The sequence below is a fragment of the Triticum aestivum genome, chromosome 3B (genome assembly GCF_018294505.1).
Source record: "Triticum aestivum cultivar Chinese Spring chromosome 3B, IWGSC CS RefSeq v2.1, whole genome shotgun sequence".
In the NCBI taxonomy this organism is placed as follows: domain Eukaryota; kingdom Viridiplantae; phylum Streptophyta; class Magnoliopsida; order Poales; family Poaceae; genus Triticum; species Triticum aestivum.
In genome coordinates, this window is record NC_057801.1 from 762,971,410 (window position 1) to 762,998,276 (window position 26,867).

Here is a 26,867-nt window from a genome sequence, read left to right on the forward strand (position 1 = left end):
TGTTCCTGGAATGCATGTTGAGTTGGTAGGATTGACTTGCGCTTGTGACGTCCTCTTCTTAACATATTCTTCGATGGAGCTGGCATGGCACTATTGTTGTTTCCACTTTTACTTGCTTGATTTGACATGTGGAATGCCACATATTATGTTTCCCTCTTACCTTCTCAATTTGACGTAAATTGTGTGATCGACATCAAATTTGTAGCTTTCTAATGGTTCAACTTTCTTGCTCGAGGGTCGACCATCTTCGAGATACCCTCTTAGAATTGTTGGGGGAAATAGGTCGCTTTCAACACTAAACATCACATCATCCTATTCTAAATGCCTATTTTTCCCAATACCCTAGTCAAGAGACCACTCGAGAATCCGCACGCTGGACAAGAGGGGGCTTTTCATTTGTACGTGCTCTTGACATCTAGCTAGTTTCCATAGCACACTCATGTACCACCAATAGCTATGCATCATTAGTTATGTTGCTACCAAGAGAAACATAAAAATGCAGGAAAAGTTGCTAGCTATAATGTCTCAAGACCAAACAAACATGTTTGTCGAGCCAAGAGAACATTCGGCTATTGTTGTGCGGGTAGGATAGGACTTTTCAACTCCACTCACTCTGAACAACCGAGTTCCATAGCATCCTCATGTACCACACATGGCTACATGGCATGAGTTACATCACAACCGAGGGTAACGCACCGATGTAGCAAGTGACATGAACATACTCAGGACAAATAAAACACCAAATAGTATACTTTTTTCTCTCTTGCTGACATTAATTGTTTGTATTCTTTCCTCCATATGGCTCGTGGAATTGGCCAGAAAGCAAGACCTCACATAATTAGTTGACATGCATGTTCATCGTCTTAAACACATCTTACCAATGCCGCCGGCTATAATGGCGCCTGCGCATGTTGCATCTTGTGGATACTGAAGCTTGTTGATCCTACACCTGTATATGAACCTTGGGTACGATGTTTTCTTCTACTTCATGCTCTACTTCAGTGGAGATTGCATCATGTGTACATGAATAAGTCACGTGACTTTCTTATCACGTTTCCATGTGTGGACGGTAACATATCGAGAAAGTGTGTAATAGTTCTTTTTAGGTAGCACCGCATTTTTGCTCACACACAATAGCAAATACAATGGAGGGCCAAGCATGCATGTGTAGTAGGATGTCCTATGCTAATGTTTGAGTTGCTAAAGTGTGGAAGTACAAAGGAGAAAAACATGTCCACGTGATATGTAAGTGCTCTGCATGGGAAAATATAAAAAGGAAAGAGAACAAGTTTGCGATTGTCATGTCCAAATTATGTAAGTGAGTCAAATAATATGGCCCATAATCAACTTAGGTTCAATTACAATGATCTTACAGTTATGCTTTGTTGATTGAAAGATGATCCACTAGATTAACGGCCAGATGTTTTGGTTTCTTTGGGAATGGCTTTGTTTTCTCTTGTTAACTTGACGTGTACATTTAACAAATAATGGATTACAATTTTTTTATGTTGTTCCCGATGAAACATTGGCACTCTTGTGACCAAACAATTCAATTAGCATGTTGATACTCTTCAATAAGTCTATGTTGTTAGTTTTATGTTACAGTGATCCACCTATATGGTCCAAAACTCTTACTTCTCTCGCACTCCACCTCATGCATTTGAGCTATTGATTTGGACTTCAGACTACCATTTTTAATCCATTTGATACAAGCATCATCAAGTCGATAATGGACAAACTTGGTCAATCCGATCAACTTTTTAGATTTACCAACCTGATCACTCTCTTTCCATAAAATAGCCCCATTACGTATAACTCATTCTACTGTCTAGTGAACTATTATAATCTGAAAGCTAGCATACTTCAGTTAAATAGGAATCCCCGTTACTTGAAATTAAACAACTTATAATTGTACTCATGTATATTTTTGGGCATTATCTTATGACCGTGTTGTGACAGTAACGATGGGAGTTTGTTCACTAAAAAAGGTGGTCTTTCCTTCTAGCTTTTTAAGTGTTCTAGACACCAAAATTGAATTATTATACTAATTTCATGCTAGAGATGTCAATTGTGATATCTTGTTGTTGTGACAGTGCAGGATAAAATTATTTTTCTTCTCCTCAATTGCTTTTTTCTTGGTTTGCTTTAATTATTCATTGAGGTGTGCTTAACTCATCTCACAGGGATGGACAAGCGATAGCAATGATAGTGATAAGTTTGAGTGGAAAATTTATGGTGAGGCTGAACCCTCATGGGCTCCAGCCTTGAGGAATAAAGATGCTCCAGGCCCGTCCACACTTGTGTGTGAGGTAGTAAATAATTGTGTACTCAATTACATGAATTAGCCATGACTTGTTTTTATTAGTGTGATATTTGTTATGCAACTATCTAAAGGGTTCTAATCGGTGGGCCAACGAGGAAACTTCATCTATTTATTTAGTCAAGGCATATGTTGGAATGGGTTTTCCAAAAAAGATGGTTGTGAAGGGCATCAAGGAGATTGGTAATACTAAAAACCACCGATTCATTTCATTTGTCTTGTTATGTTTGCACCTTGTGTCTAACCAAGGCTTTTGCTTTTGCTTCCAGGGCATAGTGATGGAAATGCATTGCTCGAGCTACTTCTCACATATAAGGTATTTGCCTTTGTGCGTTATTATTGACTTTATCACATGATGCTCTTGGTTCATGGTAGCAAGGTTCAAATGTTAGGATCGGTGATGTCAAATGTAGGCACTTGAAGATGATGATGATCTTGATTTTGAGAATCCGGATGGCGATGACGATGCTGGTGATACAGAGACCGACTCTAATGGTTCTAGTGATGAGGTCGATAATTCCTTTTCTCTATTTTAGCAATTGAGAATTCTTTAACCATATGTATGCTGATAAATGTGAAATCTTTGACATGCATTCTTTGAGCACCCCCTATACATACTGTTTTAGCATTGTTTGTTTTGCTTAGCATTTCATTGTGTATAATTGCATTGTGAAGTTTGAGCACCCATTTTTTACATATAACTATTATCATGTAAGAGTGATCATAGGAAGTAAGTTTGAATACCATTAGGACAATGTCTCCCTCAAACTAATCGAACGAACCTAAAGGGAGTAGAAACTAAATGTATTATTGGGTTGCTTGTTTGTCATTTTGATGAATTAGAACATTTATTTCTGTTAGACACCACTCCTTTTCTCATTAGTTCCTATACATTTGAATATATTTACAAGACATATGATTTGTGGAGTTATGATGCTACAAACAAATACTATTACATGTGTTGTAACTTGTAACCAAGAGATGATATACACATACTTCAAGAACTTTAACCTGCAGAAATCCAAAATTATGCATCACATTCTCTTTGATTTATTTTCTAGTCCATGATATAGATACAATAGGACTTAGCTAAAAAGAGTTCAGGAGAAATAGAAGCTAAGCTTAAAGACCGAGTTCTAAAGAAAAAAAAGGAAGAATATAGTTGGACCTAAATAATTCTATCATGCGCTCGAGTAAAGTTTGTGCTGCAACCCAGCTCATCACATTTCTATAGAATCTAAGGAGGCTTGGAAACTAGCATGTAGGTTAGTAAGAATAAGGTCTTAAAGAACTAAACCACATTGTTCAAGATTCTTGTTTTGACTTTCAGTTACACAAAATGAACATAATACTAGAAATGTTTATTACATATCGCATTAGTAGCATCAAACTTCCCTCCATAAATAGCCTCAGGAAGAGCGGGAAATGCATATACGATGTTACTAATTTATGATGTGATAGCTAAATTTCCTATTAGTTATGCAAATAAACTTTGCAAAGATAATATCCTATTGCTCACTTCATGGGTAGATATATGTAATGCCTAAAAAATGGTAGAGAGTGTTTATTGTGTTTTACACATTTACACCTGCTCAACAAAAAGATATTTCTTTATTGCTAGCAGGCGATGAACCTGAAATAGGGTGGATGGTAATATGGCAATGTCCTCTTGAAGACATACACATGCATTTGCCTCATCATCCATCCGTTTTTATCTTTCTATCGCGAAAGCAACATGAAGAGACCAAATGAATGTGTTTCACCACTATTATGCATCCTGCATAGAGTGCTATTATATGAAACAACAAAGTTAGACATGTACCTTCACTTTATTCCAGTCCTACACAACTAGTACTGTAAGTAGTTGTTTCAAGCATAAATTGGGAAGCATTTGTTAATGCATATAGTAACTCTCGTAATGAAGTCATTCTCAATTAGTATCAGAGAATAAAAAGTTGAGTCCTAAATTATTTCACTGATTTAGTTCTCGGTTAGTTTTCTATTTCTTGTTTCTTAGGTAGTCTTGGCTATTCATTCCTTGATCACTCATTAGTTGCAGCCCCCCTTATTTTCTCCGTCCCTATATGTGTCACTTTGTAATCATATTTCCCTATTAGCAGTCACTTATTTGGCATTAAGAAGTCGGTAAAATATAACATGTGTTTTCTAATCTTAGTTTTTGTTGTACTTTTGTGTAGTTTCTACGGGAGATGTCAGAGAAGGACGAGAAGATCAAATCATTAGTAGACATGGGCTTTTCTGAAGATGGAGCAAATATGGCTATTACAAGATGTGGTATGTCTCTTTTTGAAACTGTTGCCTTGACTGTCATTTTTCCAAGAAAGGTATCTTATGCTATATTTTTCTGTTTAAATTTCCTAGGTGTGGATGTTGATTTATGGGAATTAGTTGATTCGATAAGTGCACCACAAATGACAGAAGATAGTCATTCCAGAAACATATCTGACCATCAGGTACCTATTGATTTGTTGTCATTTGTACGCTCTTCTAATTTGATGTAACGACACTGTAATATTTGTAAATTTGGCAGGTCACAGATCAGTGCTTTGATTCATTTGGAGGGGGAAAGAAAGCAAGATTGATGGAAGAGAGCAAGAAAAAGAGGAACCGATATGGAGGTAGAGCACAGGGAAATCAACCCTCCTTGGATGGTAGCCATGATGAACCAATGCCTCTCCCAAATCCAATGATTGGTTTTAATTTGCCAGGTTATTTGCAACCATCAGTTACCCGAATACTTCCTAAACAAGATACTGGACCACCCTTTTTCTACTATGAAAATGTGGCCCAAGCTCCTAAAGGCGTATGGGCAACCATTTCAAGATTTCTTTATGACATTCAACCTGAGTTTGTGGATTCTAAGCATTTGTGTGCAACCGCAAGGAAAAGAGGCTACATCCATAATTTGCCAATTGAGAATAGATCACCTCTTCTTCCTATGCCTCCAAAGACCATATTTGAGGCATTCCCTCATTACAAGAAGTGGTGGCCTTCATGGGACCTGAGAACACAGCTCAATTGCTTGCGGACAAATATTGCAAGTGCGAAGCTGACAGAACGGATCGGCCGTGCTCTTGCAAGCTCTGACAGTCCACCGGCTCGAAGTGTTCAAAAATATGTCATGAATGAGTGTAGAAAAGGAAATCTTGTCTGGATTGGAAAGAACAAGGTTGCTCCATTGGAGCCTGAAGAGATGGAATATCTACTCGGTTTCCCAAAGGATCACACAAGGGGACTCGGCATCACGGAGAGATACAAGTCTCTCGGCAACACATTTCAAGTTGATACAGTTGCTTACCACTTGTCAGTTTTGAAGGTCATGTTTCCCAATGGTGTTAATGTGTTGTCCTTATTCACCGGTATTGGAGGAGGAGAGGTAGCTTTGCACAGGCTGGGCATCCACATGAAGGCAGTGGTTTCTGTAGAGATAGGAAAAGCTAATAAGAGGATTTTTAGGGGTTGGTGGGATCAGACTCAGACAGGCACACTCATTGAGATTGATGATGTGAAATCTCTTACTGATGATACAATTGTATCATTTGTTAGTAGGTTTGGCGGCTTCGACTTGGTGATTGGGGGCAGCCCATGTAACAATCTTGCTGGGTGCAACAGATACAACCGTGATGGCTTGGAGGGCGAGCAATCTGCTTTGTTCTACCACTACTTCAGAATCTTGAACGCGGTCAAGTCAGCTATGGCGAGGATCTAGCCTAATTATTGTAGCACCTATTTTGTCCTTAAATAATTATATCTAGGAACCGCAACTTATCAGTGTATGAACATTGATTTGATGTTGTTTTCAAGACCAGAATTTGGTGGTTTGTGTAGACGAAGAGACTTCTTTTGTTTAGCTTCTTCATATAATTTCCTTTGCCCCTGCACTTACCAGTTACAACACTGTATATCAAGCACTTTTCAGGCTATGAAATTAGCGAACACAATAAGGGTAAAGGACGATGCTTGATTATGCGGTTGGAGTTGAGAAAGATATCCTTGCCGACTTCCGGTACCATCCAAATGTTGTCATGCCACATTGGGTTCTGGTTGGACGGTCGTTGAAGTCGAGGAAGAGACAATCTAAGTAATTTGGTTACCCCGTTGCAACGCACGGGCATGTTTACTAGTAAGGGTAAAGGACGATGCTTGATTATGCATGGAAGCCTATATACTACAACATCTTATCTTTCTCTGCAGTCAACCCGTAGACAAACCGGACATTTAGTTTTCTATTTTTTAGTGCATCTTTCCTCTAGTAAAATATTTTGATATAGTAGATACTGTACATATTGCACAGGAGAGGACTGGAGGAGTGACTGGCACATGTACACAAATAGAACGACACTGTTCATACGGGAATGCAGAAGAACTAAATAAAAATTCATAGATAGTCCTCTCTATTCCTTTTCTAGGTAGAATGTTTCATTTTTCATACCAAGTTTCCTAAGCTGAAACGAAGAAAAGATCATTTCCAGTTCTTGGACCGTACTGATCCGTTAAGCCCGCAGAATTGTAAGAGTCACTACTTGGACAACTTACATGGCTTGGCTTCTGTAGATTTTGGATCTTGAGGCAGAACATGGCACAGACTATATTATCTCTCTCTCGGAGGGGTGTGGTAATGTACTAGACACTGCATCTGAACATGATCTTCTAACTAACGGGGTCGAGGTTCTGTTGTTGATATCATTCTTGGAGACAGCATCGAGAGAGGAACTGGAGGATTTAAGACGTGTAAATTCAGGCTTTCCTACTTTTACTATTATGTTCTACTTTTGTTTTCTGTTTCAGTTGTATTTTGAATCACTCGGAAAAAAGAATCAGGTGAACAAAGATCGTGTAGTGGCAGTGACAGATACCTTGATTGCCTCCCAAATCACCAAAGGTTCACAACAATAAAACTGAAACCTGCATTACAGTTCCTCCTCCCGCTGGAAGCCTCCTGATCCTCGTTACTTTGACCCCTGAAGCTTTGGCTCGCCATGGTGCCTTGGACCTTCCCGTGTGTCTGAATAGTTTTAAATAGCCGGCTATAGCTTCTCTATAGCTCGCTATAGCCTTTTCAGCAGGGCGCCGCTAAATCATCGCCTTCACAAATAGTCCGCTATAGTTGATTTGAAGGCCCGTCGCTATTTTCCATAGCCCGCTATTCAAACATTCTGAATATGAGTCATGTCATCCTGGAACTCGACACCAAAGGATAGATCAAGTATTATGAATATTCTCCAGCAAATGGATGAGGAGTATTAGCTAGGGGCGTCCATTTCCGGGTTCCTTTCTATTCATGTAAATAGAGGTGCAAATTTGGCAGCTCTTATTACTGCAAACATTGCTTTCCCAAACTGATCCCGAAAAGACTGGCTCCTTTTATCTAACATTGACTGTGACCACATTGATTCGATGATATTAAGCTCATTGCTCTAAAATAACAAAATCCAGGGCTGCTGCTACTTCTGCTGGGAACCATATGGCGCGCTAGGGTCCAGCATCAGTGCGCCACCGTTCACTGCGACAGGCCATCGTTTCGCGCAATCAGGACACACTAAGTTCTTTGTAGTACAAAGAGTTTAGATGTTAATTTCTAAGCTTTTACATGGCCGGATGAGTGAAGAAAAGGAGATCGTCATAGCAAGGAGAACAATTTTGGGAATGGAGTTTGAACTGATAAGAACAGCTTCAATAATGTTAATACTGTTTTGCATGATTAGAATAGATGGGGTATCTCACAATGTAGCATGATTAATTCATTTTAAAAGTGTCTTTCCCATTAACTATAAAGAATGTGTAAATTCAGTCGGAATCTTCCCAAGCCGCAAGTCAACAGGTCGACACAAATTTCAGCTACAAGATTTCAGTGCAAAACATGTTTGGAGTTGTTGAAGTATAAATGCATAGCATACCTTTTCCTATCAGCTTGAGCTTTTGAGTGAACTGACTGGTGCATGCAGTTTTACATGGCATCATAAAAAATTGCAGCCACTCAGCCCATGTTTAGGTCTGAGAGAGCCACACGTCAGGGGAGGTGTTGAAGTATAAATGCATAGCTACCCTTGCCCTAAGGTTCAGTTCTACAACGGTGACAGGTGAGGGATACTAGCAGTCAAAGTGATGCATTAACATGCTACAAGTCTTTAGTTAAAACCTACGGACCCGAAAGTGCATGCCTTTCATGGATTCCCATGAAATTTTGGGCAAACTTATCATACACACCTACAGGATTCTATCCCCAATGATATTCTCATACTTTAAGTCTACATTCTTCTCTTTTGGACCCGTAGTCCTCCATATTAGTTTCGTAAATTGTAATGATGTTCTATTTCAATAGTAAAATTGTAATGATATGGTGCATCCCTTGAAAATAGGGCGGAGGCTGGGCCCTAGGCAACCAGGGCCACGGCCCGGGGCCTGGGAAAAATTTTCTTGCCCTATATCTGTGATGCGGCCCATCGTCTAGTAAAGTAGTAGCCCACCAAACACCCATATCTTGGCTCTTTCAGTAAAAGCCCATACACCGGCAATGAAGCAAATCTATTGATCTGCCCGCGGGAGTTGTCTCCTTATAGGTGTGTAAATACTATGGGCTGTTTGGTTTACGTCCAAGTCAGCCCGCCAAATCAGGGGCTCGCCAAAATTTTGGCGAAGGATTTGCCCGCCCAAGTTTCCCCAGCGCTTGGGTACATTAGCCCAAAGGAATTGGCAGGGCGTGGCTCCAGAACTTGGGCTTCAATCTAAACACTGGCCAATGGCAGCAGTCAAACGCCAAAATCTAAATTTGGACTCTACGTGGTTGATCTCGGTAGGATAGCCATCGGTACCATGACGCTACTATTGGACATTGCCCATTTAGCCATGGTAGCCGTGAAGCTATCTCGTTGGATGAAGACCTTCTGTTATAAAATTTTGTTGTTACTTCTGGACTCAAATAGGTTGTTTAAGACATCAAAGAAGAAACCCAAGGTAGATATGGAGCTGTCATTGATGAGATTAGAATGCGGTGCTACATTTTGAGCTTGCGTTGGTTTTTCTTGAAGAGGAAAGGGTGATGCAGCAAAGTAGCGTAAGTATTTCCGTCAGTTTTTGAGAACCAAGGTATCAATCCAGTAGGAGGCTCCTCAAAGTCCCACGCACCTACATAAACAAACAAGAACTCGCAACCAACGCAATAAAGGGGTTGTCAATCCCTTCACGGCCACTTGCGAAAGTGAGATCTGATAGAGATAATATGATAAGATAAATATATTTTTGCTATTTCATAATATAGATTGGAAAGTAAAGATGCAAATAAAAGTAGATTGGAAACTTATATGATAAGAGATAGACCCGGGGCCATAGGTTTCACTAGTGGCTTCTCTCAAGATAGCATAATTATTACGGTGGGTGAACAAATTACTGTCGAGCAATTGATAGAAAAGAGAATAATTATGAGATTAGCTAGGCCTGATCATGTATATAGGCATCACGTCCGTGAAAAGTAGACCGACTCTTGCCTGCATCTACTACTATTACTCCACACATCGACCGCTATCCAGCATGCATCTAGAGTATTAAGTTCATGAAGAACAGAGTAACACATTAAGAAAGATGACATGATGTAGAGGGATAAACTCATGCAATATGATATAAACCCCATCCTTTTATCCTCAATGGCAACAATACAATACGTGCCTTGCTGCCCCTGCTGTCACTGGGAAAGGACATCGCAAGGTTGAACCCAAAGCTAAGCACTTCTCCCATTGCAAGAAAGATCAATCTAGTAGGCCAAAACAAACTGATAATTTGGAGAGACTTGCAAAGATAACTTAATCATACATAAAAGAATTCAGAGGAGATTCAAATATTTCTCATAAGATAAACTTGATCATAAACCCACAATTCATCGGATCTCGACAAACACACCACAAAAGAGTTACATCAAATAGATCTCCAAGAAGATCGAGGAGAACTTTGTATTGACATTCAAAGAGAGAGAAGAATCCATCTAGGTAATAACTAAAGACTTGTCATACTTGTCGAGGTCGACAACTATGCGTAGGCTAGCACAATTATTGACACTGGAAATATATACTTCCCTACCGCTTGGACCTTAAACCCCCACTTGCCCATTGAGAGGTTATGTACCCCCGTCTTGTCTTCACTTCAAACCGCGCAAGGACACATAAGATTGCGCCTTCCTTTCAGTACGTCGGGGAGATCGAGCCGAGGGGCCTCTGCGCCAAGAATGGCGTATGCTCCTCTCTACCTCCTCTTGTCCAGTGATTTTCCTATAGAAATTATTATGGCATTGAAGTATTACTAAGAAGCTCTCGTACAACCTCCATTCAGATGCGGAGGAGCCTCTCATCATTGTTTATATTGTTAGCTTGTAAGTCTATGTGTGATCGATTCAGTTTTTCATATGGGTTTTTGGTGGTATCTTCAACAGAGACCCCTTCGTCATTGCATTGTGCCGTTGTCCCAGACACTAGAATTAGATCCTGCGTCATCTTCTGGATGCAAACCTTGCCCTTCTTCGTCACACACGTATAGAATAGGCCCTCACAATTCTCGAAAAAAGAATGGGCCCTCAGGCGATCAGCGCCGGCGTGCAATGCATGAAGCGTCCGTTTCTTCGTCGTCGTCGAGCAGCTCCTCCAGTGTGTACTTGAATCTGCCAGTCATCATCCTCCGCCGTGTCAACACCTTCTTATCCGTTGTCAAGATTGCGGGCCAAGAACCCTCTGCCGCCTCAGCATGTCCCTGGTACTGCCCTCATAGTTCTTCAATTATATCGCTATGAACCCCAGCCGGATCCACGTCATCGTCGGCCACTACTCCGGCGGGCAGTCTTCGTCCGACATCAACCGGCGCTTGTGATCTCCTCAAGAATTCTGCGTTCTTGAGGGGTCATTTCTTGGCGGCATGGAGTTTGGGGGCGTTGAGCATTGGGGTTTCCACAGGACTTGATGTTGCGTTGGTTTGTCCTGGTTAACTCTTCAATATGTTTCTCTAAGAAAAGAGATTCTTTAATCTGCATGCCATACCGTGGGATTGCCAAAGAGATTACTTGCCCTTGTTCGCATTTTCTCGCGTCGAGCATGGATCAGGATCACACCAAATAAGATCAGTCGCTTTGCCAAAAAGTGCGAAGTCCACTTTCATCTCTAAACTCTTTGGTTTGTCTATGATTAAACCTCCATCCGTATATCTGACTAAGATTCAACCTCCAACTTCCAAAACCGTTAAGGATTCAACCCTGCCCTCGGCCCGACGCTAGTTTCCAATGAGTAGGATGGGGTTGACCGTGTTGACCATCCAGTCAGCATGTCCTGTTAACCTAGTAAGGTAAAAAATATGATATAAAGACACACCTAGTCAAGAGATTGATGATCTACAGACATAAATTGATTAAAATATAAAAAGAGGAAAGAAAAGCATGACTCAAAAAAGTCATGCCAAAGTGACGGTAGCAAGCATCAACATGTAACAACACCAACTGTCACCTCTGGCACCATAGGAACTGAAGAGAGGTTCTTCAACGGTGGTGCCTCTCGAAAGGGAACTACGCCTCATGTCGACATTGTTAGATCCAACAACCGAAGGCCGGATCTAGGGTTTTCACCCCAAAGATCAAGTCCGAGCAAACTGCAAGCAATGCCTTGAAGAAGGGAATGTCGTGTAAACACCGCCATTTTCAGGTACAACCAACTAACGTGTCGATGGCATGTGGCAGAGTTATAAGAATGGTCGTCTCATGTAGGTTGGATTTGCATTTTTTTGGAATCAACATTCATGGTGGGTGCATGCCGATTTGGGTCATGGTCTTGCGGAGTCATTGTCATCTTTCCTGGTCAAATGTGCTTAATTAGAGGAAGCATGACAATGTTGCTAGTCACCTCGGCTCTCATGTACTGGACTTGGAATTACGAGAATGCCTTTTTTTGTTTCCCTCTCACTCACTCGATTTCATGTAAATTGCTTATTCTATGGATGATTTATAATATTTCTAAGAATTAATCTCTCTTTTTAGCACATACAAAAGTAATACATACCGATGAACTGAGCAAAAATCAAACTAACATGATGTAATGTTTTTTAATTTTCCTCCGTTGACATTGAAAATGCCGAATAATAGCCTCTTCGCATTCACCAATTGTTCCTGGAATGCATGTTGAGTTGGTAGGATTGACTTGCGCTTGTGACGTCCTCTTCTTAACATATTCTTCGATGGAGCTGGCATGGCACTATTGTTGTTTCCACTTTTACTTGCTTGATTTGACATGTGGAATGCCACATATTATGTTTCCCTCTTACCTTCTCAAATTTGACGTAAATTGTGTGATCGACATCAAATTTGTAGCTTTCTAATGGTTCAACTTTCTTGCTCGAGGGTCGACCATCTTCGAGATACCCTCTTAGAATTGTTGGGGGAAATAGGTCGCTTTCAACACTAAACATCACATCATCCTATTCTAAATGCCTATTTTTCCCAATACCCTAGTCAAGAGACCACTCGAGAATCCGCACGCTGGACAAGAGGGGGCTTTTCATTTGTACGTGCTCTTGACATCTAGCTAGTTTCCATAGCACACTCATGTACCACCAATAGCTATGCATCATTAGTTATGTTGCTACCAAGAGAAACATAAAATGCAGGAAAAGTTGCTAGCTATAATGTCTCAAGACCAAACAAACATGTTTGTCGAGCCAAGAGAACATTCGGCTATTGTTGTGCGGGTAGGATAGGACTTTTCAACTCCACTCACTCTGAACAACCGAGTTCCATAGCATCCTCATGTACCACACATGGCTACATGGCATGAGTTACATCACAACCGAGGGTAATGCACCGATGTAGCAAGTGACATGAACATACTCAGGACAAATAAAACACCAAATAGTATACTTTTTTCTCTCTTGCTGACATTAATTGTTTGTATTCTTTCCTCCATATGGCTCGTGGAATTGGCCAGAAAGCAAGACCTCACATAATTAGTTGACATGCATGTTCATCGTCTTAAACACATCTTACCAATGCCGCCGGCTATAATGGCGCCTGCGCATGTTGCATCTTGTGGATACTGAAGCTTGTTGATCCTACACCTGTATATGAACCTTGGGTACGATGTTTTCTTCTACTTCATGCTCTACTTCAGTGGAGATTGCATCATGTGTACATGAATAAGTCACGTGACTTTCTTATCACGTTTCCATGTGTGGACGGTAACATATCGAGAAAGTGTGTAATAGTTCTTTTTAGGTAGCACCGCATTTTTGCTCACACACAATAGCAAATACAATGGAGGGCCAAGCATGCATGTGTAGTAGGATGTCCTATGCTAATGTTTGAGTTGCTAAAGTGTGGAAGTACAAAGGAGAAAAAAATGTCCACGTGATATGTAAGTGCTCTACATGGGAAAATATAAAAAGGAAAGAGAACAAGTTTGCGATTGTCATGTCCAAATTATGTAAGTGAGTCAAATAATATGGCCCATAATCAACTTAGGTTCAATTACAATGATCTTACAGTTATGCTTTGTTGATTGAAAGATGATCCACTAGATTAACGGCCAGATGTTTTGGTTTCTTTGGGAATGGCTTTGTTTTCTCTTGTTAACTTGACGTGTACATTTAACAAATAATGGATTACAATTTTTTTATGTTGTTCCCGATGAAACATTGGCACTCTTGTGACCAAACAATTCAATTAGCATGTTGATACTCTTCAATAAGTCTATGTTGTTAGTTTTATGTTACAGTGATCCACCTATATGGTCCAAAACTCTTACTTCTCTCGCACTCCACCTCATGCATTTGAGCTATTGATTTGGACTTCAGACTACCATTTTTAATCCATTTGATACAAGCATCATCAAGTCGATAATGGACAAACTTGGTCAATCCGATCAACTTTTTAGATTTACCAACCTGATCACTCTCTTTCCATAAAATAGCCCCATTACGTATAACTCATTCTACTGTCTAGTGAACTATTATAATCTGAAAGCTAGCATACTTCAGTTAAATAGGAATCCCCGTTACTTGAAATTAAACAACTTATAATTGTACTCATGTATATTTTTGGGCATTATCTTATGACCGTGTTGTGACAGTAACGATGGGAGTTTGTTCACTAAAAAAGGTGGTCTTTCCTTCTAGCTTTTTAAGTGTTCTAGACACCAAAATTGAATTATTATACTAATTTCATGCTAGAGATGTCAATTGTGATATCTTGTTGTTGTGACAGTGCAGGATAAAATTATTTTTCTTCTCCTCAATTGTTTTTTTCTTGGTTTGCTTTAATTATTCATTGAGGTGTGCTTAACTCATCTCACAGGGATGGACAAGCGATAGCAATGATAGTGATAAGTTTGAGTGGAAAATTTATGGTGAGGCTGAACCCTCATGGGCTCCAGCCTTGAGGAATAAAGATGCTCCAGGCCCGTCCACACTTGTGTGTGAGGTAGTAAGTAATTGTGTACTCAATTACATGAATTAGCCATGACTTGTTTTTATTAGTGTGATATTTGTTATGCAACTATCTAAAGGGTTCTAATCGGTGGGCCAACGAGGAAACTTCATCTATTTATTTAGTCAAGGCATATGTTGGAATGGGTTTTCCAAAAAAGATGGTTGTGAAGGGCATCAAGGAGATTGGTAATACTAAAAACCACCGATTCATTTCATTTGTCTTGTTATGTTTGCACCTTGTGTCTAACCAAGGCTTTTGCTTTTGCTTCCAGGGCATAGTGATGGAAATGCATTGCTCGAGCTACTTCTCACATATAAGGTATTTGCCTTTGTGCGTTATTATCGACTTTATCACATGATGCTCTTGGTTCATGGTAGCAAGGTTCAAATGTTAGGATCGGTGATGTCAAATGTAGGCACTTGAAGATGATGATGATCTTGATTTTGAGAATCCGGATGGCGATGACGATGCTGGTGATACAGAGACCGACTCTAATGGTTCTAGTGATGAGGTCGATAATTCCTTTTCTCTATTTTAGCAATTGAGAATTCTTTAACCATATGTATGCTGATAAATGTGAAATCTTTGACATGCATTCTTTGAGCACCCCCTATACATACTGTTTTAGCATTGTTTGTTTTGCTTAGCATTTCATTGTGTATAATTGCATTGTGAAGTTTGAGCACCCATTTTTTACATATAACTATTATCATGTAAGAGTGATCATAGGAAGTAAGTTTGAATACCATTAGGACAATGTCTCCCTCAAACTAATCGAACGAACCTAAAGGGAGTAGAAACTAAATGTATTATTGGGTTGCTTGTTTGTCATTTTGATGAATTAGAACATTTATTTCTGTTAGACACCACTCCTTTTCTCATTAGTTCCTATACATTTGAATATATTTACAAGACATATGATTTGTGGAGTTATGATGCTACAAACAAATACTATTACATGTGTTGTAACTTGTAACCAAGAGATGATATACACATACTTCAAGAACTTTAACCTGCAGAAATCCAAAATTATGCATCATATTCTCTTTGATTTATTTTCTAGTCCATGATATAGATACAATAGGACTTAGCTAAAAAGAGTTCAGGAGAAATAGAAGCTAAGCTTAAAGACCGAGTTCTAAAGAAAAAAAAGGAAGAATATAGTTGGACCTAAATAATTCTATCATGCGCTCGAGTAAAGTTTGTGCTGCAACCCAGCTCATCACATTTCTATAGAATCTAAGGAGGCTTGGAAACTAGCATGTAGGTTAGTAAGAATAAGGTCTTAAAGAACTAAACCACATTGTTCAAGATTCTTGTTTTGACTTTCAGTTACACAAAATGAACATAATACTAGAAATGTTTATTACATATCGCATTAGTAGCATCAAACTTCCCTCCATAAATAGCCTCAGGAAGAGCGGGAAATGCATATACGATGTTACTAATTTATGATGTGATAGCTAAATTTCCTATTAGTTATGCAAATAAACTTTGCAAAGATAATATCCTATTGCTCACTTCATGGGTAGATATATGTAATGCCTAAAAAATGGTAGAGAGTGTTTATTGTGTTTTACACATTTACACCTGCTCAACAAAAAGATATTTCTTTATTGCTAGCAGGCGATGAACCTGAAATAGGGTGGATGGTAATATGGCAATGTCCTCTTGAAGACATACACATGCATTTGCCTCATCATCCATCCGTTTTTATCTTTCTATCGCGAAAGCAACATGAAGAGACCAAATGAATGTGTTTCACCACTATTATGCATCCTGCATAGAGTGCTATTATATGAAACAACAAAGTTAGACATGTACCTTCACTTTATTCCAGTCCTACACAACTAGTACTGTAAGTAGTTGTTTCAAGCATAAATTGGGAAGCATTTGTTAATGCATATAGTAACTCTCGTAATGAAGTCATTCTCAATTAGTACCAGAGAATAAAAAGTTGAGTCCTAAATTATTTCACTGATTTAGTTCTCGGTTAGTTTTCTATTTCTTGTTTCTTAGGTAGTCTTGGCTATTCATTCCTTGATCACTCATTAGTTGCAGCCCCCCTTATTTTCTCCGTCCCTATATGTGTCACTTTGTAATCATATTTCCCTATTAGCAGTCACTTATTTGGCATTAAGAAGTCGGTAAAATATAACATGTGTTTTCTAATCTTAGTTTTTGTTGTACTTTTGTGTAGTTTCTACGGGAGATGTCAGAGAAGGACGAGAAGATCAAATCATTAGTAGACATGGGCTTTTCTGAAGATGGAGCAAATATGGCTATTACAAGATGTGGTATGTCTCTTTTTGAAACTGTTGCCTTGACTGTCATTTTTCCAAGAAAGGTATCTTATGCTATATTTTTCTGTTTAAATTTCCTAGGTGTGGATGTTGATTTATGGGAATTAGTTGATTCGATAAGTGCACCACAAATGACAGAAGATAGTCATTCCAGAAACATATCTGACCATCAGGTACCTATTGATTTGTTGTCATTTGCACGCTCTTCTAATTTGATGTAACGACACTGTAATATTTGTAAATTTGGCAGGTCACAGATCAGTGCTTTGATTCATTTGGAGGGGGAAAGAAAGCAAGATTGATGGAAGAGAGCAAGAAAAAGAGGAACCGATATGGAGGTAGAGCACAGGGAAATCAACCCTCCTTGGATGGTAGCCATGATGAACCAATGCCTCTCCCAAATCCAATGATTGGTTTTAATTTGCCAGGTTATTTGCAACCATCAGTTACCCGAATACTTCCTAAACAAGATACTGGACCACCCTTTTTCTACTATGAAAATGTGGCCCAAGCTCCTAAAGGCGTATGGGCAACCATTTCAAGATTTCTTTATGACATTCAACCTGAGTTTGTGGATTCTAAGCATTTGTGTGCAACCGCAAGGAAAAGAGGCTACATCCATAATTTGCCAATTGAGAATAGATCACCTCTTCTTCCTATGCCTCCAAAGACCATATTTGAGGCATTCCCTCATTACAAGAAGTGGTGGCCTTCATGGGACCTGAGAACACAGCTCAATTGCTTGCGGACAAATATTGCAAGTGCGAAGCTGACAGAACGGATCGGCCGTGCTCTTGCAAGCTCTGACAGTCCACCGGCTCGAAGTGTTCAAAAATATGTCATGAATGAGTGTAGAAAAGGAAATCTTGTCTGGATTGGAAAGAACAAGGTTGCTCCATTGGAGCCTGAAGAGATGGAATATCTACTCGGTTTCCCAAAGGATCACACAAGGGGACTCGGCATCACGGAGAGATACAAGTCTCTCGGCAACACATTTCAAGTTGATACAGTTGCTTACCACTTGTCAGTTTTGAAGGTCATGTTTCCCAATGGTGTTAATGTGTTGTCCTTATTCACCGGTATTGGAGGAGGAGAGGTAGCTTTGCACAGGCTGGGCATCCACATGAAGGCAGTGGTTTCTGTAGAGATAGGAAAAGCTAATAAGAGGATTTTTAGGGGTTGGTGGGATCAGACTCAGACAGGCACACTCATTGAGATTGATGATGTGAAATCTCTTACTGATGATACAATTGTATCATTTGTTAGTAGGTTTGGCGGCTTCGACTTGGTGATTGGGGGCAGCCCATGTAACAATCTTGCTGGGTGCAACAGATACAACCGTGATGGCTTGGAGGGCGAGCAATCTGCTTTGTTCTACCACTACTTCAGAATCTTGAACGCGGTCAAGTCAGCTATGGCGAGGATCTAGCCTAATTATTGTAGCACCTATTTTGTCCTTAAATAATTATATCTAGGAACCGCAACTTATCAGTGTATGAACATTGATTTGATGTTGTTTTCAAGACCAGAATTTGGTGGTTTGTGTAGACGAAGAGACTTCTTTTGTTTAGCTTCTTCATATAATTTCCTTTGCCCCTGCACTTACCAGTTACAACACTGTATATCAAGCACTTTTCAGGCTATGAAATTAGCGAACACAATAAGGGTAAAGGACGATGCTTGATTATGCGGTTGGAGTTGAGAAAGATATCCTTGCCGACTTCCGGTACCATCCAAATGTTGTCATGCCACATTGGGTTCTGGTTGGACGGTCGTTGAAGTCGAGGAAGAGACAATCTAAGTAATTTGGTTACCCCGTTGCAACGCACGGGCATGTTTACTAGTAAGGGTAAAGGACGATGCTTGATTATGCATGGAAGCCTATATACTACAACATCTTATCTTTCTCTGCAGTCAACCCGTAGACAAACCGGACATTTAGTTTTCTATTTTTTAGTGCATCTTTCCTCTAGTAAAATATTTTGATATAGTAGATACTGTACATATTGCACAGGAGAGGACTGGAGGAGTGACTGGCACATGTACACAAATAGAACGACACTGTTCATACGGGAATGCAGAAGAACTAAATAAAAATTCATAGATAGTCCTCTCTATTCCTTTTCTAGGTAGAATGTTTCATTTTTCATACCAAGTTTCCTAAGCTGAAACGAAGAAAAGATCATTTCCAGTTCTTGGACCGTACTGATCCGTTAAGCCCGCAGAATTGTAAGAGTCACTACTTGGACAACTTACATGGCTTGGCTTCTGTAGATTTTGGATCTTGAGGCAGAACATGGCACAGACTATATTATCTCTCTCTCGGAGGGGTGTGGTAATGTACTAGACACTGCATCTGAACATGATCTTCTAACTAACGGGGTCGAGGTTCTGTTGTTGATATCATTCTTGGAGACAGCATCGAGAGAGGAACTGGAGGATTTAAGACGTGTAAATTCAGGCTTTCCTACTTTTACTATTATGTTCTACTTTTGTTTTCTGTTTCAGTTGTATTTTGAATCACTCGGAAAAAAGAATCAGGTGAACAAAGATCGTGTAGTGGCAGTGACAGATACCTTGATTGCCTCCCAAATCACCAAAGGTTCACAACAATAAAACTGAAACCTGCATTACAGTTCCTCCTCCCGCTGGAAGCCTCCTGATCCTCGTTACTTTGACCCCTGAAGCTTTGGCTCGCCATGGTGCCTTGGACCTTCCCGTGTGTCTGAATAGTTTTAAATAGCCGGCTATAGCTTCTCTATAGCTCGCTATAGCCTTTTCAGCAGGGCGCCGCTAAATCATCGCCTTCACAAATAGTCCGCTATAGTTGATTTGAAGGCCCGTCGCTATTTTCCATAGCCCGCTATTCAAAACATTCTGAATATGAGTCATGTCATCCTGGAACTCGACACCAAAGGATAGATCAAGTATTATGAATATTCTCCAGCAAATGGATGAGGAGTATTAGCTAGGGGCGTCCCATTTCCGGGTTCCTTTCTATTCATGTAAATAGAGGTGCAAATTTGGCAGCTCTTATTACTGCAAACATTGCTTCCCAAACTGATCCCGAAAAGACTGGCTCCTTTTATCTAACATGACTGTGACCACATTGATTCGATGATATTAAGCTCATTGCTCTAAAATAACAAAATCCAGGGCTGCTGCTACTTCTGCTGGGAACCATATGGCGCGCTAGGGTCCAAGCATCAGTGCGCCACCGGTTCACTGCGACAGGCCATCGTTTCGCGCAATCAGGACACACTAAGTTCTTTGTAGTACAAAGAGTTTAGATGTTAATTTCTAAGCTTTTACATGGCCGGATGAGTGAAGAAAAGGAGATCGTCATAGCAAGGAGAACAATTTTGGGAATGGAGTTTGAACTGATAAGAACAGCTTCAATAATGTTAATACTGTTTTGGCATGATTAGAATAGATGGGGTATCTCACAATGTAGCATGATTAATCATTTTAAAAGTGTCTTTCCCATTAACTATAGAAGAATGTGTAAATATCAGTCGGAAATCTTCCCAGCCGCAAGTCACAGGTCGACACAAATTTCAAGCTACAAGATTTCAGTGCAAAACATGTTTGGAGTTGTTGAAGTATAAATGCATAGCATACCTTTTCCTATCAGCTTGAGCTTTTGAGTGAACTGACTGGTGCATGCAGTTTTTACATGCCATCATAAAAATTGCAGCCCACTCAGCCCATGTTTAGGTCTGAGAGAGCCACACATCAGGGGAGGTGTTGAAGTATAAATGCATAGCCTACCTTGCCCTTAAGGTTCAGTTCTACAACAGTGACAGGTGAGGGATACTAGCAGTCAAAGTGATGCATTAACATGCTACAAGTCTTAGTTAAAACCTACGGACCGAAAGTGCATGCCTTCATGGATTCCCATGAAATTTTGGGCAACTTATCATACACACCTACAGGATTCTATCCCCAAATGATATTCTCATACTTTAAGTCTACATTCTTCCTCTTTTGGACCCGTAGTCCTTCCATATTAGTTTCGTAAATTGTAATGATGTTCTATTTCAATAGTAAAATTGTAATGATATGGTGCATCCCTTGAAAATAGGGCGGAGCTGGGCCCTAGGCAACCAGGGCCACGGCCCGGGGCCTGGGAAAAATTTCTTGCCCCTATATCTGTGATGCGGCCCATCGTCTAGTAAAGTAGTAGCCCACCAAACACCCAATATCTTGGCTCTTTCAGTAAAGCCCATACACCGGCAATGAAGCAAATCTATTGATCTGCCCGCGGGAGTTGTCTCCTTATAGGTGTGTAAATACTATGGGGCTGTTTGGTTTACGTCCAAGTCAGCCCCGCCAAATCAGGGGCTCGCCAAAATTTTGGCGAAGGATTTGCCCGCCCAAGTTTCCCCAGCGCTTGGGTACATTAGCCCAAAGGAATTGGCAGGGCGTGGCTCCAGAACTTGGGCTTCAATCTAAACACTGGCCAATGGCAGCAGTCAAACGCCAAAAATCTAAATTTGGACTCTACGTGTTGATCTCGGTAGGATAGCCATCGGTACCATGACGCTACTATTGGACATGCCCATTTAGCCATGGTAGCCGTGAAGCTATCTCGTTGGATGAAGACCTTCTGTTATAAAATTTTGTTGTTACTTCTGACTCAAAATAGGTTGTTTAAGACATCAAAGAAGAAACCCAAGGTAGATATGGAGCTGTCATTGATGAGATTAGAATGCGGTGCTACGTTTTGAGCTTGCGTTGGTTTTTCTTGAAGAGGAAAGGGTGATGCAGCAAAGTAGCGTAAGTATTTCCGTCAGTTTTTGAGAACCAAGGTATCAATCCAGTAGGAGGCTCCTCAAAAGTCCCACGCACCTACACAAACAAACAAGAACTCGCAACCAACGCAATAAAGGGGTTGTCAATCCCTTCACGGCCACTTGCCAAAGTGAGATCTGATAGAGATAATATGATAAGATAAATATATTTTTGCTATTTCATAATATAGATTGGAAAAGTAAAGATGCAAATAAAAGTAGATTGGAAGCTTATATGATAAGAGATAGACCCGGGGGCCATAGGTTTCACTAGTGGCTTCTCTCAAGATAGCATAATTATTACGGTGGGTGAACAAATTACTGTCGAGCAATTGATAGAAAAGAGAATAATTATGAGATTAGCTAGGCCTGATCATGTATATAGGCATCACGTCCGTGAAAAGTAGACCGACTCTTGCCTGCATCTACTACTATTACTCCACACATCGACCGCTATCCAGCATGCATCTAGAGTATTAAGTTCATGAAGAACAGAGTAACACATTAAGAAAGATGACATGATGTAGAGGGATAAACTCATGCAATATGATATAAACCCCATCCTTTTATCGTCGATGGCAACAATACAATACGTGCCTTGCTGCCCCTGCTGTCACTGGGAAAGGACACCGCAAGGTTGAACCCAAAGCTAAGCACTTCTCCCATTGCAAGAAAGATCAATCTAGTAGGCCAAAACAAACTGATAATTTGGAGAGACTTGCAAAGATAACTTAATCATACATAAAAGAATTCAGAGGAGATTCAAATATTTCTCATAGATAAACTTGATCATAAACCCACAATTCATCGGATCTCGACAAACACACCACAAAAAGAGTTACATGAAATAGATCTCCAAGAAGATCGAGGAGAACTTTGTATTGACATTCAAAGAGAGAGAAGAATCCATCTAGGTAATAACTATGGACCCGAAAGTCTGTGGTAAACTACTCACAACTCATTGGAGAGGCCTTGAAAATGATGTAGAGGCCCTCCGTGGTTGATTCCCCCTCCAGCGGAGCGCCGGTGAAGGCTCCAAGATGGGATCTTGCAGATACAGAAGGTTACGGCGGTGGATCATGTTTTCCCCCTCCACCGATCTACTTCTTGACTTCCACTCCAAGTCTTCTGGATCACGTTTGTTCCAAAAAGATCGCTCCCGAAGGTTTCATTCTGTTTGGACTCTGTTTGATATTCCTTTTCTTCGAAACACTGAAATAGGCAAAAAACAACAATTCGGGCTGGGCCTCCGGTTAGTAGGTTAGTCCCAAAAATGATATAAAAGTGTAAAGTAAAGCCCATAAAAATCCAAAACGGATAATATAATAGCATGGAACAATCAAAAATTATAGATACGTGGGAGACGTATCAAGCATCCCAAGCTTAATTCCTACTCGTCCTCGAGTAGGTAAATGATAAAAACAGAATTTCTGATGTGGAATGCTACCTAGCATAATTCTCAATGTAACTTTCTTTATTGTGGCATGAATGTTCAGATCCTAATGATTCAAAATAAAAGTTCATATTGACATAAGAAATAGTAATACTTCAAGCATACTAATCAAAGAAATAATGTCTTCTCAAAATAACATGGCTAAAGAAAGTTCATCCCTACAAAATCATATAGTTAGGTCATGCTTCATTTTCATCACACAAAAATGCTCCCATCTTGCACATCCCCGATGACAAGCCAAGCAATTGTTTCGTACTTAAATTATCTCAAACCTTTTCAACTTTCACGCAATGCATGAGTATGAGCCATGGATATAGCACCATGGGTGGAATATAAATATGATGATGGAGATTGTGTGGAGAAGACAAAAAAGGAGAAAGTCTCACATTAACGAGGATAATCAACGGGCTCTGGAGATGCCCATCAATTGATGTCAACATGAGGAGTAGGGATTGCCATGCAACGGATGCACTAGAGCTATACATGTATGAAAGCTCAACAAAAGAAACTAGTGGGTGTGAATCCAACTTTCTTGCTCACGAAGACCTAGGGCATTTTCAGGAAGCCCATCATAGGAATATACAAGCCAAGTTCTATAATGAAAAATTCCCACTAGTATATAAAAGTGACAACATATGAGACTCTGTATATGCAGAACATGGTGCTACTATGAAGCACACGTGTGGAAAAGGATAGTAACATTGCCCCCTTTTTTTTCGGGCCTTCATTTTTTTATTTGGCCTTTCCTTTTTTTTATTTGGACTTTTTTTTATTTGGCCTTTCTTTTTTTTATTTGGGGACAATGCTCTAATAATGATGATCATCACACTTCTATTTATTTACAACTCATGAATTACAACTCAATACTAGAACAAGATATGACTCTATATGAATGCCTCCGGCGTTGTACCGGGATGGGCAATGAATCAAGAGTGACATGTATGAAAAATTATGCATGGTGGCTTTGCCACAAATACGGTGTCAACTACATGATCATGCAAGGTAATATGACAATAATGATGCGTGTCATGATGATGAACGGAACGGTGGAAAGTTGCATGGCAATATATCTCGGAATGGCTATGAAAATGCCATAATAGTTAGGTATGGTGGCTTTTTTGAGGAAGATATAAGGAGGTTTATGTGTGATAGAGTGTATCGTATCACGGGGTTTGGATGCACCGGTGAAGTTTGCACCAACTCTCAAGGTGAGAAAGAGCAATGCACGGTACCGAAGAGGCTAGCAATGATGGAAGGGTGAGAGTGCGTATAATCCATGGACTCAGCATTATTCAAAAATAACTCATATACTTATTGCAAAAATCTACAAGTCATCAACAAACAAGCACTACACGCATGCTCTTAGGGGGATAGATTGGTAGGAAAAGACCATCGCTCATCCCCGACTGCGACTCATAAGGATGTACAATCTAAGAACACCTCATGTTTCAAATTTGTTACACAACTTTTACCATACGTGCATGTTACGAGACTTGCCAACTTCAACACAAGCATTCTTTAAATTCATAATCACCCAACTAGCATGACTCTAATATCACTACCTTCATATCTCAAAACAATTATCAAGTATCAAATTGATCATAGCATCCAATTCACTTCCTATGATAGTTTTTATTATACCCAACTTTGATGCCCATTATTCTAGGACAAATTTTATAACCATAGCAAATACCATGCTGTTCTAAGAGACTCTCAAAATAATATAAGTGAAGCATGAGATATTAACAATTTCTACAAAATTAAGCCACCGCCGTGCTCTAAAAGATATAAGTGAAGCACTAGAGCAAAAACCATCTAGCTCAAAAGATATAAGTGAAGCTCATAGAGTATTCTAATAAATTCCAATCAAGTGGGTTTCTCCCAAAAGGTGTGTGCAGCAAGGATGATTGTGGTAAACTAAAAACCAAAGACTAATATCATACAAGACGCTCCAAGCAAAACACATATCATGTGGCGAATAAAAATATAGCTCCAAGTAAAGTTACCGATAGACGAAGACGAAAGAGAGGATGCCTTCCGGGGCATCCCCAAGCTTAGGCTTTTGGTTATCCTTGAATATATTGGGGTGACATGGGCATACCCAAGCTTAGGCTCTTGCCACTCCTTACTATATAGTCCATCAAATCTTTACCCAAAACTTGAAAACTTCACAACACAAAACTCAACAGGAAATCTCATAAGCTCCGTTAGTGAAAGAAAGAAAAACCACCACATAAGGTACTGTAATGAACTCATTCTTTATTTATATTGGTGTTAAACCTACTATATTCCAACTTCTCTATGGTTAATACCCTTACATACTAGCCATAGATGCATCAAAATAAGCAAACGACACAAGAAAGACAGAATCTGTCAAAAACAGAACAGTCTGTAGCAATCTGTAACTTTCGAATACTTCTGGAACTCTAAAAATCTTACCAAAAGAGGAAGTCCTTGGAAATTTGTCTATTGATCTACAGCAAAAAGAATCAACGCACAATCACGTTTCTGTGATTTATTGAATTTTTTCTCGTGAGCGCAAAGTTTCTGTTTTTCAGCAGAATCAAATTAACTATTACCATAGGCTATCTATAGGTTCTACTTGGCACAAACACTAATTAAAACATGAAAACACATCTAAACAGAAGGTAGATGCAAAATTTATTACTAAACAGAAGCAAAAACAAAAAAAACAAAGGTAAAATTGGGTTGCCTCCCAACTAGCGCTATCGTTTAACGCCCCTAGCTAGGCATAAAAACAAGGATAGATCTAAGTAGTGCCATCTTTGGCACTCAATTCTTCAATAAAGAACTTATAAATTTTAGGAGTTTCTTTCTTTTTAGCAATAATTAATCTCCTAGGCAAGAAATCAAGAAATTCATTTGAAGCAAAAGGTTCCTTTATGATAGAGAGACAATTGGGTGAACACTTATTGATTTGAGATCTGCATTTTCCTTACTAGAAGATTCACCCTTATTTTTAGGAACATACATCAATTTGGCAATTTTAGTAGGCGGAGTGGAAGTATTTTTCACGGATGAAAAGGCAGCCCCTAAGTTGGTAATTATATCCTCAAGTTTACCGATTCTTGAAGAATTTTGATCTATTCTTTCGTTAACTATAGGTTCTTTATCCTTAATTTTTTTTCCAATAATTTCAAGCCTTTGTATCACATGTTCTAAAGTTAAGATAGTTTCATTAACCAAGAGAGGTGGTGGACCAAACAAATCTATCATAGCATTATAACCATCAAAAGTATGGCTACCCAAGAAATTCCCTCCGGTAATGGTATCAAGAATATATCTATTCCAAGGAGTAATGCCTACATAAAAATTGCGAAGAAGAACGGAAGTAGATGCTTCCTAGTAGATCTGTTTTGATCATTGTAAATTCCATGCCAAGCATCTTTTAAATTTTCTCCCTCCCTTTGTTTAAAAGTGAGAACTTCATGATTGGGAGTATTAACGATAATAGGGGGACTAGCCATAATGGCGAGATAAACGATCTAACACACGGGCACACAAATGACAA

The 26,867-nt window shown here is 39.6% G+C and overlaps 2 protein-coding genes across 2 annotated transcripts; both read left to right on the plus strand.

Moving 5' to 3' along the window:
• Positions 1–1,964: 1,964 nt before the first annotated feature.
• Positions 1,965–6,050, plus strand: LOC123067845 (DNA (cytosine-5)-methyltransferase DRM2-like). Its single transcript, XM_044490460.1, has 8 exons — positions 1,965–1,970; positions 2,184–2,300; positions 2,395–2,503; positions 2,590–2,636; positions 2,734–2,829; positions 4,519–4,615; positions 4,703–4,794; positions 4,872–6,050. The coding sequence occupies exons 1-8, from the start codon at positions 1,965–1,967 to the stop codon at positions 6,048–6,050; spliced, it is 1,743 nt and encodes a 580-aa protein (XP_044346395.1).
• Positions 6,051–14,432: 8,382 nt separating this feature from the next.
• Positions 14,433–18,518, plus strand: LOC123067846 (DNA (cytosine-5)-methyltransferase DRM2-like). The gene is made up of 8 exons (XM_044490461.1): positions 14,433–14,438; positions 14,652–14,768; positions 14,863–14,971; positions 15,058–15,104; positions 15,202–15,297; positions 16,987–17,083; positions 17,171–17,262; positions 17,340–18,518. Exons 1-8 carry the CDS (start codon positions 14,433–14,435, stop codon positions 18,516–18,518), a joined length of 1,743 nt encoding a protein of 580 aa, XP_044346396.1.
• The last annotated feature ends 8,349 nt before the right edge of the window (positions 18,519–26,867 follow it).

Bases quoted from the DNA above. Each gene is read 5' to 3' on its own strand.
- LOC123067845 (XM_044490460.1), top strand. The intron at 2,301-2,394 runs GTGTGTGAGGTA...AACTATCTAAAG, and splicing joins CTCCAGGCCCGTCCACACTT to GGTTCTAATCGGTGGGCCAA. The intron at 4,616-4,702 runs GTATGTCTCTTT...TAAATTTCCTAG, and splicing joins TATGGCTATTACAAGATGTG to GTGTGGATGTTGATTTATGG.
- LOC123067846 (XM_044490461.1), top strand. The intron at 17,084-17,170 runs GTATGTCTCTTT...TAAATTTCCTAG, and splicing joins TATGGCTATTACAAGATGTG to GTGTGGATGTTGATTTATGG. The intron at 17,263-17,339 runs GTACCTATTGAT...TAAATTTGGCAG, and splicing joins GAAACATATCTGACCATCAG to GTCACAGATCAGTGCTTTGA.